This window comes from Pleurodeles waltl, chromosome 6, assembly GCF_031143425.1.
Source record: "Pleurodeles waltl isolate 20211129_DDA chromosome 6, aPleWal1.hap1.20221129, whole genome shotgun sequence".
NCBI classification, from domain to species: Eukaryota; Metazoa; Chordata; class Amphibia; order Caudata; family Salamandridae; genus Pleurodeles; species Pleurodeles waltl.
Window position 1 is genome coordinate 723,854,255 of NC_090445.1, and position 22,065 is coordinate 723,876,319.

General features: G+C 45.6%; 1 protein-coding gene across 2 annotated transcripts in view; it reads left to right on the top strand.

Moving 5' to 3' along the window:
* Positions 1–22,065, top strand: part of SFXN4 (sideroflexin 4) — a 160,422-nt gene that overhangs the window by 55,150 nt on the left and 83,207 nt on the right. For both annotated transcript variants that reach the window (XM_069239240.1, XM_069239241.1), the window contains exon 5: positions 16,430–16,484. In XM_069239240.1, the coding sequence (XP_069095341.1) occupies positions 16,430–16,484 (55 nt within the window). The remainder of the gene's footprint in view (positions 1–16,429; positions 16,485–22,065) is intronic.

A 22,065-nucleotide genomic window follows, 5' to 3' on the forward strand; every position in this document is an offset into this window, starting at 1 on the left:
CTCAAGAGAAACCATGAGATTTGAAGAACCGATAAAGAAACCAAAGAAAACATGCAATTTTAATATACACAGAAAACAAAACATACAAGAATATAAATGTCATACTGGATATTTGGTATTGATCAAACAGAAGCAAGTGAGAAAATCAGAATGTATATTCATCCTTTTCCATAAAAAATAAGTTGGAGAGTAATTACAGCTAAGGATGAAAACAGGAACAATAACCAGAAATAAAGCATACTTACAGAAGTTTAAATATGTACATTCAAGAGATGATGTAAGGGGCAATGGGGACAATAGAATAGTTCAAAATCAAGGAAGACACTGGAGTCAAAAGTGTGAGACATAGCCAGAACAGGCTGGATTAAATGAACATGATGATTTAGAGGAGCAGAATACTTTATCTAGAAGAGCTAGGACTCTCATAAAAACACACAAACTGATTGAACACTGTTAATGGATTTCTTCTGTTTGTTTTGTAGGAAAGTGCCTGTTTTTGACATGGTCACCCCCACTTTTTGCCTGGTACATTATGCAATATTGAATGAAAGTGCACTGGGTTCCTGCTAACCAGGTCCCCATAGCCAGATCCCTGTCCCTAAAACTGTGCCAGTGTTCCCCAATTGGCGACACCTTTGCCCCCCATTAAATCTCTAGTAAATGGTGCCCCTGGTACAGGGTAGGTACCAAAGAGGGTCCCCAAGGGCTGCACCATGTATTGTGCCACCTTCAGGGACCCCACACCTAGTACATGCAGACTGCCATTGCAGGCTGCGTGTCTTGATGCAGCTAAAAGTAAAAACACAACATGGCACACAGCTGTGTCGGTTGCCCCCTAAACATTGCATGCAATATATGTATGTCACCCCTACAGCAGGCCTTACAGCCCTAAGGGAGGGTGCATTACATTGCACGTGAGGACATATCTGCATGAGCAGATATGCCCCTGCTATGTTTTGGTTGATTCTTAGACATAGTGAGTGAACAGGGAAGCCATTTTAAGTATGTGTGCTGGACACTGGTCAATACGAGTTCCCAAGCTACATGATGGCTTCACTGAAAATAGGAATATTTGGTATCAAACTTGGCGTATTAATAAACTCTGACTGATGCCAGTGATGGATTTATTAATACATGCATGCAGATGGCATCTTAGAGGTGCCCCCTGAAAACCTACCATCTACCCGTGTGTGGACTGACCAGTTTTAGCCAGCCTGCCACCAGCAGATATAAGTCTCACCCCCTAGTGGTGAGAGCCTTTGCTCTCAGGCGGTCATAAACAAAGCCTGCTCTGTGAGAAGTGATTATTCACCCCACCCAACAGGATGACCTGTGAATCTGCATTCCAAGGCAGGGGGCTTTAAAGAAGCCCATCGCCCTTGATATTCAGATCTGGCTTCACTCCCAGGAGAAATTCCGTCTTGGTGTTGGCAGACTTCAGAACTCCGGGACAGGGTTATGCCCACTTCTCACAGAAAGTGGTTATACAGGGGGTGTAGTGACCCCAGGGGTAAGTAGCCCATTGGCTACTACCCTACACCCCTGAAATGCCCCTAAATGCAGTATTTAGGGAGCCCCTGGCACCAGGAAATTAGATTCCTGCTGGCCGGAAGCACAAACATGGAATTCATATATACTCTTCTGGGGACGATATATCGATGACTGTATCATGACTTGGACTGGGGATATTACCCAACTGAAGCAGTTTGTTGAATTTTTAAACTCCAGTCAATTCAATATTAGGTTTACCTGGGAATATAGCAAAACTAACATTACATTTCTCGATGTGGAACTTTTTATTCTTCAAGACAAAATTGAAAGTCGATTACATAGGAAAAGCACAGCTTGTAATTCAATTCTTCACGCTAACAGCGCACATCCGCGACATCAGATTTTTTCTATTCCCTATGGGGAAATGATACGTGCCAGAAGAAACTGTAGTGTTGAATCTGATTTCATTGAAAATGTTCGTGATATAACAGCCAGGTTCAAATCACGGGGGTATCCTGTTGAGGTTTTGGAGAAAGCATATGATAAGATTATGGCCCTCATTCTGACCTTGGCGGTCTTTTCGCAAGACCGCCGAGTTACCGCCGCGGTAAAGACCGCCGACCGCGGCGGTATGCCGCTGCGCGTATTCCGACCGCTGGGAGCGTTCCGCCGGAATACCGCCAGCAGCCACACTGGCGGTCGGCGGGAAAGTGGAGACTGGTCAACCTCCACCGCCACGCCAGCAGAACACCGCCCCCAGAATTACGACCCACATTTCTGTGTGGCGGTCTTCTGTTGGCGGTCTTCTGTTGGCGGTCACGTCCCTATGGCTCCCGTCGCCTCCCAGAGGACCAACGCACAAGGTAAGTTGATCGTCCGTGAGGGGAGGGGGTGGGGGGGTGTTGTGTGATGTGTGCGTGCATGGGGGTGTGCGTGTGAGTGTGTAGAGGGGGTGTGTGAGTGCGTGCATGCGGGCGGGGAGTGCTGCTGTGCCTATGGGCAATGTGTGTAGTTCGGCGGGTGCGCATGTCGGCATGTATGTGTGCGGGTATGTGTCCCCGTTGTGTATGTGTGTGTGTAGGGGGTGTGTATATGTGCATGTTGGGGGTGTGTGCATGTCGGGGTGCGTGTATGTGGGGGTGGGGAGGGGGTTCGTACCACCTCTGGGGGGTGGCAGGGGGGTGGAGGGTGTGGGGGGAGGACTCGGGGGGGCAGTGGGGGGTGGGGGAGACCCCTATCAGTGCCAGGGAAGGAATTCCCTGTCCCCGATAGTGCCTACCGCCATGGTTCGCATGGCGGTTCCCGAACGCCAGAAACCGCGGCGGTAAGCAGGGTCATGATACCGTTGGCGGTCTTGGGTCGACCGCCGGACCGGAGTGCGCAGACTCCAGCCTGTCGGTCATGACCGCCGTGGCTGTCGGAGTGGGGAAGTGGCGGTCGGTCGCGGCGGTGACCGCCGCGGTCAGAATGCCATTTTTAATACCGCCGGTCTGTTCGCGGTCCGACCGCCGCCTCTCCGCCGACCGCCAAGGTCAGAATGAGGGCCTATGTGTGTTCCCAGGGTAGATACTTTAAAGCACAAAAACGTAGTATCAGATAAACACATTAGGTGTGTAGTTGATTATACCCCTGCATCAATGGCTTTACGGAGATGTATGAGGAAGTTTTGGCATATACTTAAAGCAGATACAACTCTTAAGGATCTTTTATCTAATTCACCGTTATTTACTTTTCGCAGGGGTAGAACTCTTAAGAACATTTTATGTCCAAGTTACCCTAAGTTTTCTCCACATGATAATTGGCTGACATAACAAGGTTTTTTTTTAAAATGTGGCCGATGTGGGATGTGCAAACTTAGTAGATCCGGTATTTCTAATTTTGTCAGTCTGATGGGAGATAAATTCTCTATCACCTCCCACATCACATGTGATAGTTGTTTCACTATATATATGATAATCTGCAAATGTGGTTTATACTATATTGGTAGTACTATTAGACCCCTTAAAGATAGAATTAGTGAGCACTACAGAGCCCTTACATATCGAGATGAGCGTTATCCCATTATTACACATATGAGTCAATGTCCGAGCCAGACGGACAGATGGACCTTTGAATTTTTTGGCTTTGAGACAGTTGGTGCCAATCCGCGTGCCGGAAACAGGGAATTACAACTAAGGAAGAGGGAATGCCAATGGATTCTCAAACTTAGAGCGGTAGAAATGGGGCTTAATTCGAATTACGAAATGGAATATTTTTTGGACTGATGTAACACAATTGTAGACATTACGGTTATCATATTGCTGTCTTTACATTAGTATATGGGTCTTCTCCATTCCAGTAAATAATATTGTCTATAAGAGTGCTGTGGAGGATAGCCATTGTTTCAATCGGTTATTATGTACTGCTTATATATTATGGTATATTCATTTAAAGTATATATAATTTTTTTCTCTCTACAATATAGCCTTCTCCATCTGTTGATGTTGGATCATTGTATAGCTGTTATGATGACTTATATAGCAGGTATTGACTCTTGTAATATTAACTGACTTATCGCTGCCCGGTTTGACTTGAGAGACAGGGGCCAAGGCACAAATGTTCGTTTAATTCTCTGATCTCTTGATATGTTGCTTAGATATAGATATATCATCACTGCAGGATATATGAGGAGATATTGTATATTGGCATACTCCGGTTGATGTAGTTACATGCTTGACTATTTTTCATTTTGTGGTCTTAAGCGGTTTATTTGTATATTCTTTATACTGATCCTGGTTGGATTCTCCCCTTTTTTGATACCATTTTAAGGTTGAAATTAGTGACTGTAACCTCATTAGTTACAGGGTGTTTGGGGTAGTAATGAATGATGATCTTTTTCTCTTCAAGATGGCGCCCGCGAGTTGGCGGTGAATTGTACCTTACACTTTAATACGTTGCGCTTTTTAGTGGTACGTGCGCCGGCTTATGGGCGGTTACTTAAGGAGACATTTCAATGTAGTCAGGTTTCTTTGAAGGCTGGGTGATCGGAACTGCTAATTTCGGCTCCGGTCTATCCGATGTGTCTCATATCAGAATCAGGTAAGAGATAAATACTTTTTGTGGTTATATTGGGAGTATACTTAATATTGAGATTTATCTTAATTACGACATTGTGCTAATCGGCTCTTTGGTAATATTTTCAACAGTAGAGACGTCGTGGACACTCTATTACATTTTAACGCTGCTATGGCTAGATGGCCATAAGCGGGTAGGTGTTTGACATTGATATCAGGGGAAGCACTTGACTATGATAGTTTGTTTGCTACTTGTTATACCTCGCATTTTTTATTTTACTTTCAGAAGTTGATGTGATACATGTCTATGAAAAGCTAGCAACACTGAGTTTTCTCGCATTATAATCGATCGAGGAATGGCAATTTCACCTGGGTCTTATATTCTCTCGAGATATTGCTCACTGGTTACTGGTGTTTTGGGTGTAATTTGATGGGTCACTTGTAGATATTGATCACACTTATTTTACTTTTGAATTTAGTTCACATTATCATTATTGATAGTTGGTTAGCTGTGGGTGTTGCCTTGGTTTTCCCTTTCTCGCTTGTCACACTGGGCTGTGATGGTTGTGACCTATATGGTACATTTTTATGTTATAGTACTTATTAAATGATTAGTTCCTGAATTTGACTTTAATTGCACAATAATGAAGAGTTGGCAACTGCCGTTCTGTGTTATGTTTTATTTCTTGTTATGATAATTAATATTAGTAATAGAATACGTGTAAATATGCATTGTTATCCTTAATTTCAATTTACACATATATTGCATTTTGGGTTCTTTACACCCTTGATAAAGTCACGGGGAGTACCCACTCCCATGACGAAACACGTGTTGGCTGGTTCATTGTCACAATAAAGGATGGATTTGTCAATCAACATGATGTTTATTGGACTGTGTTAATTTACAGATTTCCAGTGAATGTTCTATTAATGATTTATTTACTCTACATTGTTTGTCAGAGCCCTATTCAATACTAAATTGATATATAATATGAGTGCCTAGGTCTCCAATATTTACTCTGTATATCTGTGTTTTCACAGTTGTGGGGGTGGGGGAGATTCCTCTGAGGCCGGGAGCACCTATTTTTGTAACATTTTGTACTTTGTTTTACTTTTGTTTAGGTACTGTTGAGAGCGCTTTTTTTCCCTTACATTTCTCCCATTGGCATTAGTCAGTATTTAGGGAGCCCCTGGCACCAGGAAATTAGATTCCTGCTGGCCTACGAAGTGCACGCTAGATCTGCAAAAGCAAAGTCAATTGAAGAGCACCTGGCTTGGCCCCAGCCCTGCTGGCCTGTGTGATCTTCCCTCCAATTTGCACCAAAGTGGACTTGTCCTGCAAGCTGTTGCCTCTCCCAGAAGCCTGGGAGGCCTTCCTGCCTTCAACAAAGACCCTGGAGCTCCTGTGGAGGAGCAGAACTGCTACCCTGCATCTTGCAAGCACCCTAAGACAACAGTGAGGACTCTGGACCACATAAAACCTGGCACCAGAAAGCACCACTACACCTGTGCCGCCAGGCCCAAGTTGAAGTGGGCGAACGGTGCCAACGTGGTCCTCCAGCCCTCCAGAGACAAAGCCCACCTTAGACTTGCCTACTGTGGACTCACTGGTGCTGCCTGCAGCCACTCCACGCAGGCCTCATCAAAAGTGAGTGCTCCCAGTAGGAAAAACCCAATGCCTCAGGACACCTTGCACCCGTCGCCCCTAACCCGCGGAGAGGAGGACTGAAGGTGTCACTTCGACCCTGGACATCTCAAGATTTGAACCTGTTTGTTGGTGCCTCCTGACTGGACCCCCAGTCCTCACCTGCATCATCTTTTTCAATGCATCGATCCCCATAGAGCAACATTGGGAACCCAACACCATGCTGTAGGAAAGTGGCCCTTTGTTTGCAGTACCCCCCTCCCACTTTTTGCCTGATGTATGATGCTAACTGGACAGTGTGTGGTGGGATCCTGCTAACCAGGCCCCAGTACCAGTGTTCTTTCCTTAAACTGTACTATTGTTTCCACAATTGTCACACCCCTGGCATACAGCTAAGTCCCTTGTAAAAGGCACCTGTGGTACCAAGGGCTCTGTGACCAGAAAGGGTCCCTGTGCCACCCTGAGAGACTCCTCACCAAACACATGCACACTGCCATTGCAGATTGTGTGTGCTCGTGTGGAGAAAGAGGTGAGGGCTTAGCTGCATGAGCAATATGCCTCTACAGTGTCTAAGCCCATCCTTAGACATTGTAGTGCAGTCTGGCCATATTAAGTACATGGGCTGGGAGTTTGTCATTATGAACTCCACAGCTCCATTATGGCTTCACTAAAGACTGGGACGTTTGGTATCAAACTTCTAAGCACAATAATCCCACACTGATGCCTGTGTTGGATTTATTGGAAAATGCACACAGAGGGCATCTTAGAGATGCCCCCTGTATTTTCCCTAACCTTTTAGTGCAGGACTGACCAGTCTCTGCCAGCCTGCCACTAACAGACAGGTTTCTGACCCCATGGGTGAGGTCCCTTGTGCTCTCAGGGGTCAAATGCAAAGCCTGTTCTTGGTGGAGGTGCTTCACACCTCCCCCCTGCAGGAACTGTAACACTTGGCCGTGAGCCTCAAAAGCTCAGGCCTCCTCTTACAGTGCCCCAGGGCACTCCAGCTTGTGGAGATGCCCGCCACCCAGACTAAGCCCCATTTTCGCTCGGAAGCCACCAAAATCATCTGCAGCGTACCCCAGGGTTCTCATACACCGACGACACCCAGCGGATCCTCTCCCTCACCAAGGACTCCGCCAAGACCAGCCTCCACAAAGGAATGAAGGCCATCGCCGAATGGATGAAAAACAGCTGCCTCAAACTCAATTCCGACAAGACTGAGGTCCTCCTCTTCGGCTCCACCCCTCCACATGGGATGACTCCTGGTGGCCTGCCACTCTCGGAGCTGCTCCGACTCCCACCGACCACGCACGCAACCTAGGATGCATCTTGGATTCCTCATCATCCATGACCCAGCAAATCAACGCAATCTCCTCCTCCTGCTTCAACACCCTCTGCATGCTCCAAAAGATCTACAAATTGGTCCCTACCAAAACCAGAAGAACAGTCACCCATGTCCTCGTAAGCAGCAAACTGGACTACGGCAATGCCCTCTGCGCAGGAACCACAGCCAAACTCGAGAAGAGGCTGCATCGCATCTAGAACGCCTCCACACGCCTCATCCTGGACATACCCCGCCACTGCCACATCACAGGCCATCTGAGAGACCTGCACTGGCTTTCAGTCAACAAAAGAATCACCTTCAAACTCCTCACCCACGCTCACAAAGCACTGAACAAGACCGGACCAGAATACCTCAACAGACGGCTCTCCTTCTACACCCCAACTCAGCATTCCGCTCCGCCGACCTCACCCTCGCAACCGTCCCATGCACCCGCAGAACTACAACCGGCGGCAGATCATTCTCGCACCTCGCTGACAAGACGTGGAACACTCTTCCTACCCACCTGCGTCAGACCAAAGACCTACTTACCTTCAGGAAACTACTCAAGACCTGGCTGTGCGAGCAGTAGCAGCATCTCCTCCCCATTCTCCCCCCCATCTCATCACCTTGAGACCCTCATGGGTGAGTAGTGCGCTTTACAAATTCCTGATTGATTGATTTTCGGTGGAAGGTCCGGTGGGAAAATTAGGAAAAGCAAGGAGGAGTGACCACTTCAGCTGGGACCTCCCCTAAGGTGTCCAGAGCTGAAGTGACCCCCTCCTTGCAGAATTCTTCATCTTTGTTTGGAAGGGAGGGATCAATAGGTATAGGAAAGGGAGATGGCACAGGAAGGGGGTAGCCAACCTCAGAGACAGTAGCCATTGACTACTGCCCTCTGATTCCAGTAACCCCCTAAATCTAGTATTTAGGGGCACCACTGAACCTTTTCTCTTGATAGGATAACATTGCAGCTTTTCAGAAATTGCACTAAGCATTGCCTTTTTAAAATGGTAAAGATTTTTCTTGCAAAACATACTTACCTAATCATATTGATCTGTATTTTCAGGTACTTGTTTTTTTTGTAAATTGGTGTGGATCTCCTTCTTTAGTCATGTGTCTCATTTACTGACTGTGTGTCAGTTTGCTATATCATATAGCCAGCTACCTACATTGGTGGCGCAGTCGTGGGATGCAAGAATTTACATTTGCTGTACCACTCAGTTAATATGTGATTGCACGAAGGAATCCAAAACTGTTGTTAGGAAATATTTCTCCTATCTTTCTGAAGATTTAAAATAAAAATTAGCTGTAGGGCCTTGTGTTAAGTCCCCCAGTCCAAAACTTTTAGAATTTAAAATACTTTAGCTAAGTTGGGACTTTTTAGTAGTTCACTTAAATTTATTAACGTTTCTAATAAGGTCTCAACTTTGGTAAAACCATGACTGAGGAAGCAGGTTCATCTCAGTAGCTCAACTTGGACCCACACAAACATCTTAAAGTTACTCAACATAAGGCCCTCTGCCAAGCATGGAAACATATCCTGGGCACTAAGCCCACAAAAGCTCTTCTGCAGCAGCTGCTGGCAGAAAACGATAAAGCCATGGCACGTAAAGGAGCCCCTCAGGAGAATAAGGAGGAAGAGGAGGTGGAAGAGCATCACAAATCTCTCCACAACTCCATTGACAGTAACACCACTGGAGGCACGTCTGGTAGTGCCTCAGTAGATGGATACAGTGAAGATGTTAAACTCCAGAAACTGGCTAAAAGGATAGAGTTAGAGTCTAGACTCTTTGCTGTAGAAAAAGAAAGAGCTGAGATGGGCCTAGGAGCCATCTCTGGTGGCAGCAAAATTTTAAATGGGAGAAAGAATTATGTTTTGATCGTAAGATCGCCAAAGGGATTAGCCCCAAAATTCAGAGGTTGATGATATCATCAAATGGTTCACAGCCTTTGTGAGGCCCTGTACCATGAGGAAACTCAACCAAAAGTATTGGGGCTCTGTACTCTGGGAGCTGTTCTCAGAGTAGTGTAGGGATAGACTCCTGATATTGTCTGTAACAGATGCTGAATCCTGTGACAGCATGAAGGATACCCCCAATTGAGGGCTTTGAATTCACAACTGAGGAGTACAGGATCTTCACAACTGAGGAGTACAGGATCAGGTTCAGGGAAACTAGAAAAGCCTCTAGTCAATCCTGGGTAGATTTTGTTGACTTCTTAGTCCAAACAGTGGGTGGCTGGTTAAAAGGGAACAAGGTGCAAGACTATGGTGGGCTTTATAACCTTATTATGAAAGAGCAAATGTTAAGTAACTGTGTTTCTGAAAAATTACATCAGTACCTGGTAGACCTAGGTCCAATTTCTCCCCAAGAATTGGGAAAGAAGGCAGACCACTGGGTCAAGACTACGGTACCCAAGACAACTCATGGTGGGTGTAGGAAACTGGCCTGGTTTGAGGTGAGCACCTAAGGTGTTATCACCATATACCAGGTCTTCTTTGTTATTGAAGTGTAGGCAGTGTCTACGAAGCCAGTCACTCTAGAGGTAGCTGTGAATGAGCAGCCAAAGCTTATCTATGAGACATGCAAAGCTCATGCAATACCACTTATAGGCACACAGCACTTACACATATGAAAGAACCACACAGTGTTACAAAAATAAAGGTACTTTATTATAGTAACACAAATATTAAAATACTGTACAGGTAATACTCTACTAGCAAGTGAGTAAACACACTATTACATACACCTTTGTAATCCTGAATGGGAATAGAAAGCTATAGAAAACAGTGAAATAACAGTAAATAATAGAGACCCTAGGGGGAGATCAAACCATTTACTTAAAAAATGGAATGCAAAAGTCAGACCCCCCCAAGGTGAGTGGAATCTGTAGAGGGGAGCTGGACGAACTAGGAACCCTAAAAGATAAGTACCAGAGTGCCCCCCCAGCGAACAGGAGAGAAGAGTTAAGTCCCTGGTTTTTCCCTAACCCACAGAGGAACTTTGTGAAAGGACTGTGCAAGACCCAAGGAAGACTGCAAGAAACAGAAGATGGATCCAGACAGAAGAGGACCTGCAAATGAAGGAGACCAAGTCCAGTTCCAGTTGGAGTGTCCAGTTGGGGCAGGAGCCACTACCCACCCTTCTGGAGCTGCAGGACCAGGTCGACGGTGGAGAATAGAGGTCGGCTATGCAGCAAAGGAGCAGGGGAGGAGTTCCAGGAGTGATGCAGTCGATGTGCCAAGTCGCAAGAAGAGCTGCTGTTCGTCAGCGGTGAGAAAAAAAACACCAAGAAGCCTTGGCAAAGACAAGAGTTGCTGAAGAAGAGTTTGTAGAGCTGCTGGGACCAGGATGGTCCCAAGGAGGGTAGTCCCAGGCAACCCCCAGCAGTCAGGAGCACAAGAAGTCATGGATCCATCCCCCATAAGCAACTCAGAGGCAGCAGGCACAGAAGTCCGAGTGAGGCCCACTCAGCACACCTGGAAAGGAGATGCTGGGGTAGCAGGCAGGTGACCACGCGTTGCAAGGAGGAGTGCTGGAGGCCAGCGCTACACGGAGCCTGAAGATCCCTTGGAAGAAGAGCCAACAAGCCTTGGTAGCTGCAAGAGTCACGGTGCACTGGGGTACCTTCCTACAGAGAGAGGCAAAGACTCACCACCTCCAAAGTTGGACAGTTGGTAGAGGGGACCACTCCAGACCACCACCTATTTTGCAGGATCCACGCAGAGTTGCAGGAGACGGGATCCACACAGCCAGTCGTCGTTGCATTTGGTGCCTGCGGATGCAGGGGAGTGACTCACTCCAGGGGAGATTCCTTCTTGCTTCTTGGTGCAGACTGAAGACTTGTCACCCTCAGAGGATGCACAGCCGGGGAAATGTTGCAGTTGCTGGAAGGAGCCGGGGAGAAACAATTTGAAGATCCACCCAAGAGAGAGAGACCCTATACAGCCCTTAAAGGGGGATTGGTCACCTAGCAGGGTGACCACCTATCAGGAGGGGGCTGTGAAGTCACCTGCCTGACCTGGCCACTCAGATGCTCCCAGAGGCATCTGCCTACCTTGGTTTCAAGATGGCAGAATTAAGTGGCCACCTGGAGGAGCTCTGGGCATCACCACTGGGATGGTGATGAACAGAGGAGTGGTAAGTCCCCTTTCCATTGCCCAGTTTCGCGCCAGAGCAGGGACTGGTGGTCCCTGAACTGTTGCAGACTGGTTTATGCACAGAGGGCACCAAATGTTGGGTATCCCTCCCAAGCCATATAACACCTATTTCCAAAGGGAGAGGGTGTTGCCTCCCTTTCCCAAAGGAAATCCTTTGTTCTGCCTTCCTGGGCTTGAGCTGTTCAAGCAGCAGGAGGGCAGAAACCCATCTGTAGGAAGGCAGCAGCGTGGAATGGCTGGGAAAACCCAGCAAATTTTTAGGAGCAAAGATGGGGTCCTCTAAGGAGCTCCCAGAGTGCATGGAATCATACAACTAATACTGGCAACAGTATTGGGGTATGATTCCGACATGTTTGAGACCAAACATGCCTAGGTTCGGAGTTACCATTATGTATCTGGACATAGGTAGTGACCTAGGTCCAGTACACGGCTAAGATGACTTCCCTGCACTCACAAAGTCCAGGAAAATGGAGCTAGAGTTTGTGGGGGCACCTCTGACCTGCAGGGGCGCCCTCACACACAGGTACTTGCTCCCTACCCCCGGAACTAGGATGGCCTGCCATAGGGGTGACTTACTGTGACCTGGTGGAGTGATGTGTATTGAAACGGTGCATGCAACTTTTCACGCAGGTTACAATGGCAGGCCTGCATATACCTTTTGCATGGGCTCCCATGGGTGGCATAATACATGCTGCAGCCCATGGGGAACCCCTGGTGCCCCAATGCCCTGGGTACCTAGGTACCATATATTAGGGACTTGCATGGGGGCACCAGTATGCCAATTATATGGGGTGCAGAAAATCAGAGGCAACCAAATTTAGAGGGAGAGAGCAAAGTTACTGGGGTCCTGGGTAGCAGGATCCCAGTAAACACAGTCAAAACACACTGACATAAGGCAAAAAGTGGGGGTAACCAGGCCAAAAAGAGGGTACTTTCCTACGGTGGGGGTGACCAAAAGAAAGGAGTTGCTAATCCCCCCCCCTCATTATCTACCCCCCTTCCAAGGAAATGATGGTGACCAGTCTAGAAACAGTCTTCTAAAGGCACCCAAAAACCTGATCGGGAGGGTGGGTCCCGAGACAAATCACAAACCAAGGTTGGGTACAAGGGTAAGAACTTTGACCCTAAGAAGGCTTGGTGCTTCAATTGCAAGGCCAATGGGTACCATACTGGAGACCCCTTCTGTCCCAAAAATAATCCCTCTAGTGCACTTGCAGCTCCTGCTGCAGTGGTAAGTCTCCAGATGGGATCCCAGGTGGGCCCTGACCATGTCAGAGAGTTCACAGAAGCAACTTTAGTCTCTGAGGGTGAGGTGTATGTAGCTGCACAGGCTGTCTGGCTCAGTAATCTGGAGAAATACAGACAACAGCCTCTTATTAATAGGATCCGAGTTGAAGCACTGAGGGATAGAGATGTAAGTGTTGCAATGGTGACTGAAAAAATGATATCCCCAGAAAAGTATCTGACTAGTGAAACTTTCACAGTCATCAATACTGACAAACAAGCAAAGGTCCATCCCATTAGAAAAGGCAGGAAGCCTGGTAAACCAGCTTCTGAGCAGCTCCAAGCTCAGGTCCCCTATCCTCAGGGAGAAGACCTGTCAGCCTTTGAGGGAACTGACCCCAGGAACTTGTGCCTTACACGGCGGAGCTCCTAGGCCCAGGGGGACCATTTAGGGAAGAGCTGTGCCACGGATAGAGGACCTCTTCTACTGTTAAGAGCCTGAGACCACAAGCTGCTGATCAGGAAAAGGGAGATGGCAGTGGCTCCCTCAGAACCAATTGGGAGGAGGGACTCCTGTATTCTTAGGCCAGAGACCCCAAACCGAGGCACCCAATGCTGTACTACATCGCTGCACCCGGCCACCCCAGTGCTGCCCAGTGTGACCTGTTGGTGTGGACCTGACCTTTGCCCAATAATTACCTTAAGTCTAGGGGATTTATACTATTAGTCGCTGTACTAAACCTGAATGCAGTACTTGTTTTTCTCTCCATAAGATAACATTGCAGCTTTTCAGAAATTGCACTGTCGACTTATTAAATCTGTAATGATTTTTCTTGCAAAACGAGCTAACCTGATGGTATTGATTATGGTGCCAAAACATATATGAAGATAATTGTTATTTTTGTAAATTGGTGTGGATCTCTTTCTTGAGTCGTGTGTCTAATTTACTGACTGTGTGTATTTGGAGATGTCTGACTCTCCTCTCTGATAAGCCCATGGCTTCTCGACCTCACTACCCCCTAAAAAGAGCACCTTGGGATTGCTAGAGCAAGTCCCTATCCACTAGTAAGGGAACCCCTGGAGTCTTTGCACAATATATCTGTTTGATATATAAAGAGCCAGCTTCCCACATTCTTGTTGTGTTTTATTTGGGGAGGGAGTATAAATAAGAAGGCAGAAGATATAACATTGCAATGTAATCTAATAGTGATGTCAGTAACAGAATGTTACTAGCATAATGTTAGGAATGTTATGTTTAGAGACGGTTATGCTGAGATATGCAGAGAAACTGCCACAGATATGATAACTGCAGTGTGATAAACATAAACTACCAACTGTTTTTGTACTTATAATCCTGATTGAGTTTCATTCTCTAGTTAAGACCCCGTTACAAGTTGTTCTGCAGAAGGAGCAAGAGGCAGTGCTGGCCCACCTGCTGCTGGCTACTAGTGTGAAGTTTGTGTTTATCAGGGTAACTGCGAGTCTGTAACAGGGCCCATATCATAAGAATAATTGGCGGTGCAGTTGGGAGGCTGCACCTACCAAATAATATGATTAATAAATAGAGGCATGCAGAGGATTTCTAACTAGGGTTCGCCCTAAGAAAGTGGGAATTCATGAGGGGCTTCCTGGTGGAGCTGGATAAAACTACTCTTAGCAAAGGTTTCTGCTGAGGATCGGATATGATATTTGGAATGATCACAGCATGTTTGCCCACAAGTCAAGTCTTTCTATCTGCATCCTGAATACTTCTTCATCATGCAGCCGTACTGTACATGATGTAATTTGGAATATATGGGATTTTTTTTTTATGAATGCTACAGACTCTCTGGACAACCAGTCCTGTCTAAACCACGTGGTGAATGGCGTCCAGTGATTGTTTCATGCGCTGAACCATGCCAGATCAGTTGTGATCTCATTTCGCATAGACTGTTTTGCATAGACTGTCCCCAATCATAAATACCTCACTTCGCAAGAAGAGAAAGGTCCACTTGGGATGAACATTATTCCATGATAAAGCAAGACTGCATATCTAAACCACAAATAAGTGGGATTTTGTTTTAGCAAAGGTCTTAGAAATAAGTGATGTAAAATAAAATCATTTATTGTACAATGTAAGTATGCATAGTTACAAACACAGAAATTTGTGGAAGAAGACCATAACCTCTTCATGGTCTGGCTTGAAAGCACAGTTGTCTCAGACAATAATGTAAGCACCACTAGAGAAGAGCTCTGGATCCGCCAACATGTTGGGAGCCAGCAATACATGTTTTGATTGGGTAGAAGTTGTGTGCTTCCACACAAAACGTGCTTGCCCTCCACACAGCTGTGACCATTTTGTCTATTCATCCAGCTGCCTGAGCTTGAACTTTCAGGGACACACACAACATTGTAATGCTATTAATATGTGTTGGGTAACTAGATAATTTTGGTGTTTTTCTCTGGCTGCAGCACAGATGGGAGGAAGGCAATCATAAATCTACATGGATGTTTAGGTCTGGCTTGACAATGCAACGGTCATTTGACTTTTTAACCTACACCAGTATTATTCTACAGTTCTTTGCTTCCACACAGATATATATCCATTCCTATGCTGTTTACTTGTATTGCTTCACATTTCCATCCAACATTCTTTTAAATCCAGACCTGTTGGCATTACAGTAGCTTGTTTTGTGTTGGGGATTGCAGTTAAGAGTGTTACCGAACTGGCTATCATAGTGTATAATGTGATTTTTGTAATTTACAACTAGTATACACCATTGCATTCCAACGCTGTCCTGGCCTAGGGTCGCTGTCCTTATGACTTTTACTATGATTGTAAAGGGGGGTACAATCTCTATGAGCAATCTTACTCTGTCATTGACAAAAAGTACACCCTCCACTACTTTACCAGTCTTGGGATGGATGTCAAATTCCTCAAGTTGGACGTGCAGGCATCTGCCTCCAGTAGGCATTTTACAGAACATCGAATTGACCAGGCTTGGACTGCACAGCCCAGTCGGTCATCCAAATAGTTGTTTCTACACAACCGCCTTTGATAACCACTTATCTGAGTTTGTCCTCCATCAGCAGTGCGGAGGGATGCAAAGGAAAGTGGGCTAGAACAGCAGGGCTGTATGATACAAGTGGGAAACTGAAATCCAAGGTCAGATGACCAACTGAAGAATAGATAGTTGTTATATAGGAAAATACCCATCAAGGTTTCCCTACCCACTCACCCTGAAACACAAGTCATTTTCTATTAATATTTCATTTGAAGAGGGCACATAAACAATTAGCACAAAATGCAATGCAGCCTATTGCTGAAGCAACAAAAAAATGACATATGGAGTTCTTCACTTCATGAGTCTCTCTGTTCCTTTTCCCTGTGTTCGAGGATGGAGGGACACCTGGACGACATGCTGGAGCCGTATATTTTTTTCTGAATGTTGTACGGTCCTATTGGTTATGGCAATTAAACTTGTGAACTGTATTTAACAAAACTCTCCATAATGAAGATTACTATGAAAAAGCTCTCTGTGTTTCTTTTCTAGGCATCGGTTCACCCAGATACAGGGGCTGTCATCCATCCAATATTCCGGCCTCCAGGTGAAGTATAGACTTACTATAGCTCGTATTTAACCTCTCATATTGAGGCACAGTAGCCTTCAGGAGATCGGGAGAAATTGCCTTCCCTTTGCTTACGCCAGACAGAAGGGCTGAAGCACTGGTGGTTGCTGGTCAAGCGTGCCTGTCATGCAGTGGGTTCTGTCCCAGCCCTACCATTCTATAAAACACATTGGCTGCCCAGAAATCCTTCAGTTTCCCAGAAGGTTTCTCCTTCTCTGAACGCATGACGCTCCAGACTGCTACAAATGCCTCCTTTCAATGCACCTCTGTTATTATTATTTGTAGTATTATTATTTTTATGATCATCGTGTGGTGTGGTGTGGTGTTAGGGACGTGATACTCTGCCTGACTATGAAAAATAGTGCCATGGTGTAATTTTCATCTGCCTTGTTTGTCCAGTGGTGAACACAAGGAGCTGTGAGTTAATTGGGATTTTGGGGGGGGGGGGGGGGGGGGGGGCATGATTGAGAATAGCAATTTAATTCCTTCCATCATGGCTGGAGACAGCTGATTATAGTCCCAGGGTCACAGTGCTCTTCATATGTACCCTTAGAGGAAAGAGACCTACTGGACTTTTTTTCTGTAAAATGTATGCAGGCCTAAAAACTGAGGCCCTGTCTTCAAGTCCCACCCCCCTGGGTGGCATGTTACATGTGTGTTTGGTGTGGGGGTGAGAAGGAAAACTTAGTTGCAGGGTAAAAGGTGTTGAAGGATCTTAAAGCGTGTGGAACCAAGTAAAATAGGTTCATCTGCATGCTGTTCTTGTATTTCTGTGAACAGCCTGCATTTGTTTGTCCTCGAGTGTCCAGTGGGTTGTGGGAATCTATTTTTGCACCCTGCCAGACCACTTTCTCCCTACAATGTACCTTATCTTCATTCACTTCCCTTCCTGTGTTTTGTTGAGCTCTCCAAACAAGCAGAAAACGTTGACTGAGAATATCTAGGTGCAGTCATCATTTGCTAGTGACTCACTGGATCTTGCCTTCCTCCTACTCCCAGAACGAAGTCCTTACTAGATGAGTACTTGAAGTTTTACATAAAGCTGCCTACTTGGTTCACAGTGGCAACAACTTAATTACAATATGTGGCCTTGGAGCTAATATTTTGTAAATCATCTGGACATCTATGAGACTTTGCACACCAGCCTGGAGAAGACATTTATTTAGTAGAAGACCATTCTTTTCCCTGCTCACCCTCCAGTCTTGTAGTACTCTGATACTTTTTCAAAGGTCTGCAGTGTTTTTATCCTCTGGAATAAAAAGAAGTTGAACTGCCCATTGTGAGAAGGGGAGCAGACCCTTGGCATGGAGAACAGAGAGTAGTGTTCAGCTGACTGAAGCCTGTGCAGAGGATGACATAAGGGTGTGACTTTCTATGGATCTCGGAGGACCTTGGTTTTAGATGTCAAGAACAATCACATGAAGCAACTGTAGATCTACAGAGACTCCATCCAGGATAGTTCACGTGTTGAGCTGTCATCATTCCAGGCCTGTCCAGTACAGCTGCTCCCACAAGGAAGCCAGTATCTCAAAGGTATCCCACCTCTTCATGTTGAGCCGTGGTGTGGTGTCGCATTGGCTGCAGCTGTTCACCGTAATACAAGCATCATTCAAGGAGCCTATCAAACACCTATCGTTTCAAGAATACAAACACCTTGACACCTTGATTGCTTCCATTGCAAATTATTGGCCACAACTGACCAGTTCTGACAAGTAGACTTCTGTAAACATAGGGAAGAACTTTGTTGGTGGGTTTCTATAATTCTAACACTGGCACACAGGCCAGTGCACAAATATCCATGACTACCTTCCTAAGGGAAGGTGTTGGGGCAGAATGCCCCCTGCACGGTGATGGCCGTGCGTCTCTACCCTGGTGGCCTCTGGTACTGACTTCTGGTCATGGGTGAACATGGAACACGTTTGTGCACCATGACCTAGGCCTATCTCACTGTAATGCACTCTGGCTAGACTGGGAGGGCGCATCAAGCACCACCTTCATGAAGGTAGATGATTACTGCCTTTATTCAGAGTTAAGTGACACAAGTGTGGTGCTATCAACATTCCCCTTTTGTGTTCAATAGAATCAGTGATATAAACAGGCCTTTTTACCTGAGTCATTGGAGTGAGGCCTACTGGCCCACTATAGTAAAGTTCCATGGCATTACTCTCTTGGCCTGCATAGAGTGCGTGTAGCGCTGAATAGCTAGTGATACTTGGGTTGCATGTGTGTGACTGCGGATGGTACTTTACATGGATGCCTGTAGGTTCCATTTTGGAAGCCCATGGCCTGGGGAGGTAAGGAGTACAACCTCCAGACAGCAGATATGTATTGCTGCCATTCCTGAGGTCTGCCTGAGGGCTGGAGTGAGACACAAACACTGGAGGGAACAGATTAGAATATCCTCTATGCACATCAATGGGATGTTTGATTTCAAGTAGTTACTAGTCAGTGGAGACTGATCTCATTGAAAGTCTTAGCCTTTTAATCCTTTATGGTGTATAGTTAAGTAGTGACTGACAGCCAAGTATGATCCCTGGTTAGTACATTTGCCTGTGTTGTGGGTCACAAAAAATTGTAGACACGCCTGCTGTGCACACTTGCCCTTTGATAAGCACTTCAAAAGAGCTGACATCCCCAACATTAGTTTCAAAGGCCAGACACTTAATCACATATGTGTCTGGGTTTGGACTATAAAGGTGGAAGCACTTGGCCCATACTTGGTTGAACATCACTATCCCATCAGGAGAGGGAAGATCACCAACACTTCCTGCTGCTGGAACCAGAACTAGGGGCCAGGGTCTACCAGTCTTCCATCTGGGTAAGGCCCCATCACCCAGGAGCCAAGAACACTTACCTTGTGTAGGAAACTTGTTTTTTGTTGCAGTAGCCCCCCTACCTTTTGCCTGGTATTTGATGCAACTTTGAAGTGCACTGGGTTCCTGCTGACCAGGTCACCAGTGCCAGTGTTCCCTCCCCAAAAACAAGACAACTGGTCACTTGGTTCCCAAGTGACCAAGCCTTTAGCATCTCTATAAGTCCCAGTAAGTGGTACCTGTGGCACCTAGGGCATATGTACTAAAGAGGGTCCCAAAGAGCTGCAGCACAGCTTGTGCCACTCTAAGGGACGTGAGTCTCTGTGGGGTCCTCCACACACGTATAGTGTATATGCTTTTCATTATCTATTAACTGATTTTCAATACTGATGATATGACTTTTTACATCCTTGGACAACATCCTCTATAGGTTACACCTTTAGTAATGTGGAGTTTTTATTGTTTTTTTCTGATTGCTTTCCTCCTAGTAAACTTATAGGTTGATTTACTAGTCACTGTAGAGTATTCAAAGTCGACCGTTCCTTCAGTTGTTTATGTTTTATGAGTAGGCTATAAATACTTTAAGATGGCGGCCACAGGAGGAAATCTGTCATGTACCCTAAGAGAGCAGGTTTCTAAGGCCCATGCTATGTATGCTTTATGAACATGCATTCCTCTTAATATGCTCTGTCTGATGTCTGTGCTCTATATAGTTTTGGATGACACCCATTCAATAGGTTCTAATAACAGTAATGGGGAAATCACAATGTTTTACTTGTCATGATCATTATCGTTTATTGACTTTCTCCCAATGAACCTATAGGTTGTTGTGGCTACTATGGATTTGGTAGATATAGTTATCCATTGTTATTGATGGTTCAGGATGAGGGTGTATACAGTAGAAGATGGCCGCCACAGTAGGAGGGTTTGTCACATGACCCGGCGGAACATGTCTTTAAGTTTGATGCGATTGTGGACAAGCTGAGCTTTTTGTGCCGACCCGTCTTCAGTATAGAGGTAATTGCTGGTTTGTTTGTAGGACTTATGCCCATGGCTAATTTACAAGTGTATACTTGTTTGTGTCTTGGCTGACCGGAGATTGTTTCTTGGTTGTTTTAATAGGTTTAAGTCTCTTGTATCTTCTTTGCAATTGGCAGCAGTCAGGAGTGTTGTTTCAACTGATAGTTTGTAAGCATATTCAGACAGAGATGACAAAGGGCCAGTGGGCTGTTGTACTGTAGCTATCATAGACTTGTTTGGCTATTTTAAACTTTTTTGTGTGACTTGTTTCTTAAATAACACCTTGGTGATTTCATACGCTCCGACCACGTGGTAAGGTTTTTTCAGAATGTGTTTAGGTTTTGGGCCTCTTGTGTGATTCTGATTCTTTTCCTTTTTGGGGTCCCACTTCATAGTTTAGCGCCAACACTCTTCTTTGGGTGTGTTTGGGTTTAATAGGTGGTGCACATGGTGTTCTTTGCTTTTGAATATGTACTATTTGAGTTTACATTTATTTTGTGCAGGTGTCACCTTAGTTAAATTTTCTCTCAATATTTCATCCTGAAGGTGGTCTGACAGACCCTTTGGCCACCATAGAGCGTAACGTTGACAAGTCCTCATTAACATGCCAAAGTGGAAACCAAGACACAGTGTTGTTGGACTGGAAATTGGTATGTTATTGTTGTCAAGAGGTGGTTGACAACCCCCCTGGATCCTGAGACCTGACTTAGCATATTGATGTTATGAGATCTTGGTGGGGGCTGTACAATGTTGATAGATTACTTGATGTACATATGTTGATACACGTGATTCTATGAACTAAATCAATTGGCAGTACAGTTTATTTGAACAGTACATGCATGCTGATTGGATTTTGGATCTATTTGATCAGTGTGATTTAATATAAACTGTTCTGTAATAATTCCTCTAGGAACACTTGTTATTTGAGATTACTCTAAGGGACCCAGCACCAAACTACAGACTGCCACTGCAGGCTGCATGACAAGGTACTCTAAAAAGTGAAAATGTGACATGCACTTGTGTGCCGTGTCCGCTAACTATGCATGTAATATTGGTAAGTCACCCCTACAGCAGACCTTAACAGCCCTAAGGCAGGGTGTGTTATATTATATGAGCAGACATAACTGCTTGAGCAGATATGCCTCTGTGCTGGCCAGTTCAATTACTGACAGTACAAGTGAACAAGGAAGCCATCTTCAGGTATGTATTGTACACTATTCAGAATGGGTTTCCCAGCTTCATAATGGCTTCACTGAAACCTATGGCGTTTGGTATCAAACACCTCATATTAACAAACCCACACTGATTCCAGTGTTGGATTTATCTGATAGAGACCTCTAGTTGCAGATTCCTTACCTTAGAATCTCCCCCAGGTGTCAGACTGGATCTGGAAATTTTTCTTCGAGCAATACCCTTGCGTGTTGGCATGTGGCATCGGTTGACTCAGCGGGCATCGTTGGTGTTGTGGTCGCCGTGATGACGTCGGGAGTAGAATATAGACGCCGCCCTCGCACACTGACGTCAGTTCTTTTCTTTCCGCGCCACGCGCTGATCCTTAGAAGAGCTACCCTTGCTATTTTTTGGCTGAATTCGACTGTTTTGTCGACTTTTTTCTGTGAAACTTTGGTGCGTCGCGGATGTCCCCGAAGACCGGGTTCAAGCCATGCGAGGACTGTCAACGGACGATGTCAGTGACGGATCCTCATCAGGTTTGTATGTGGTGTCTC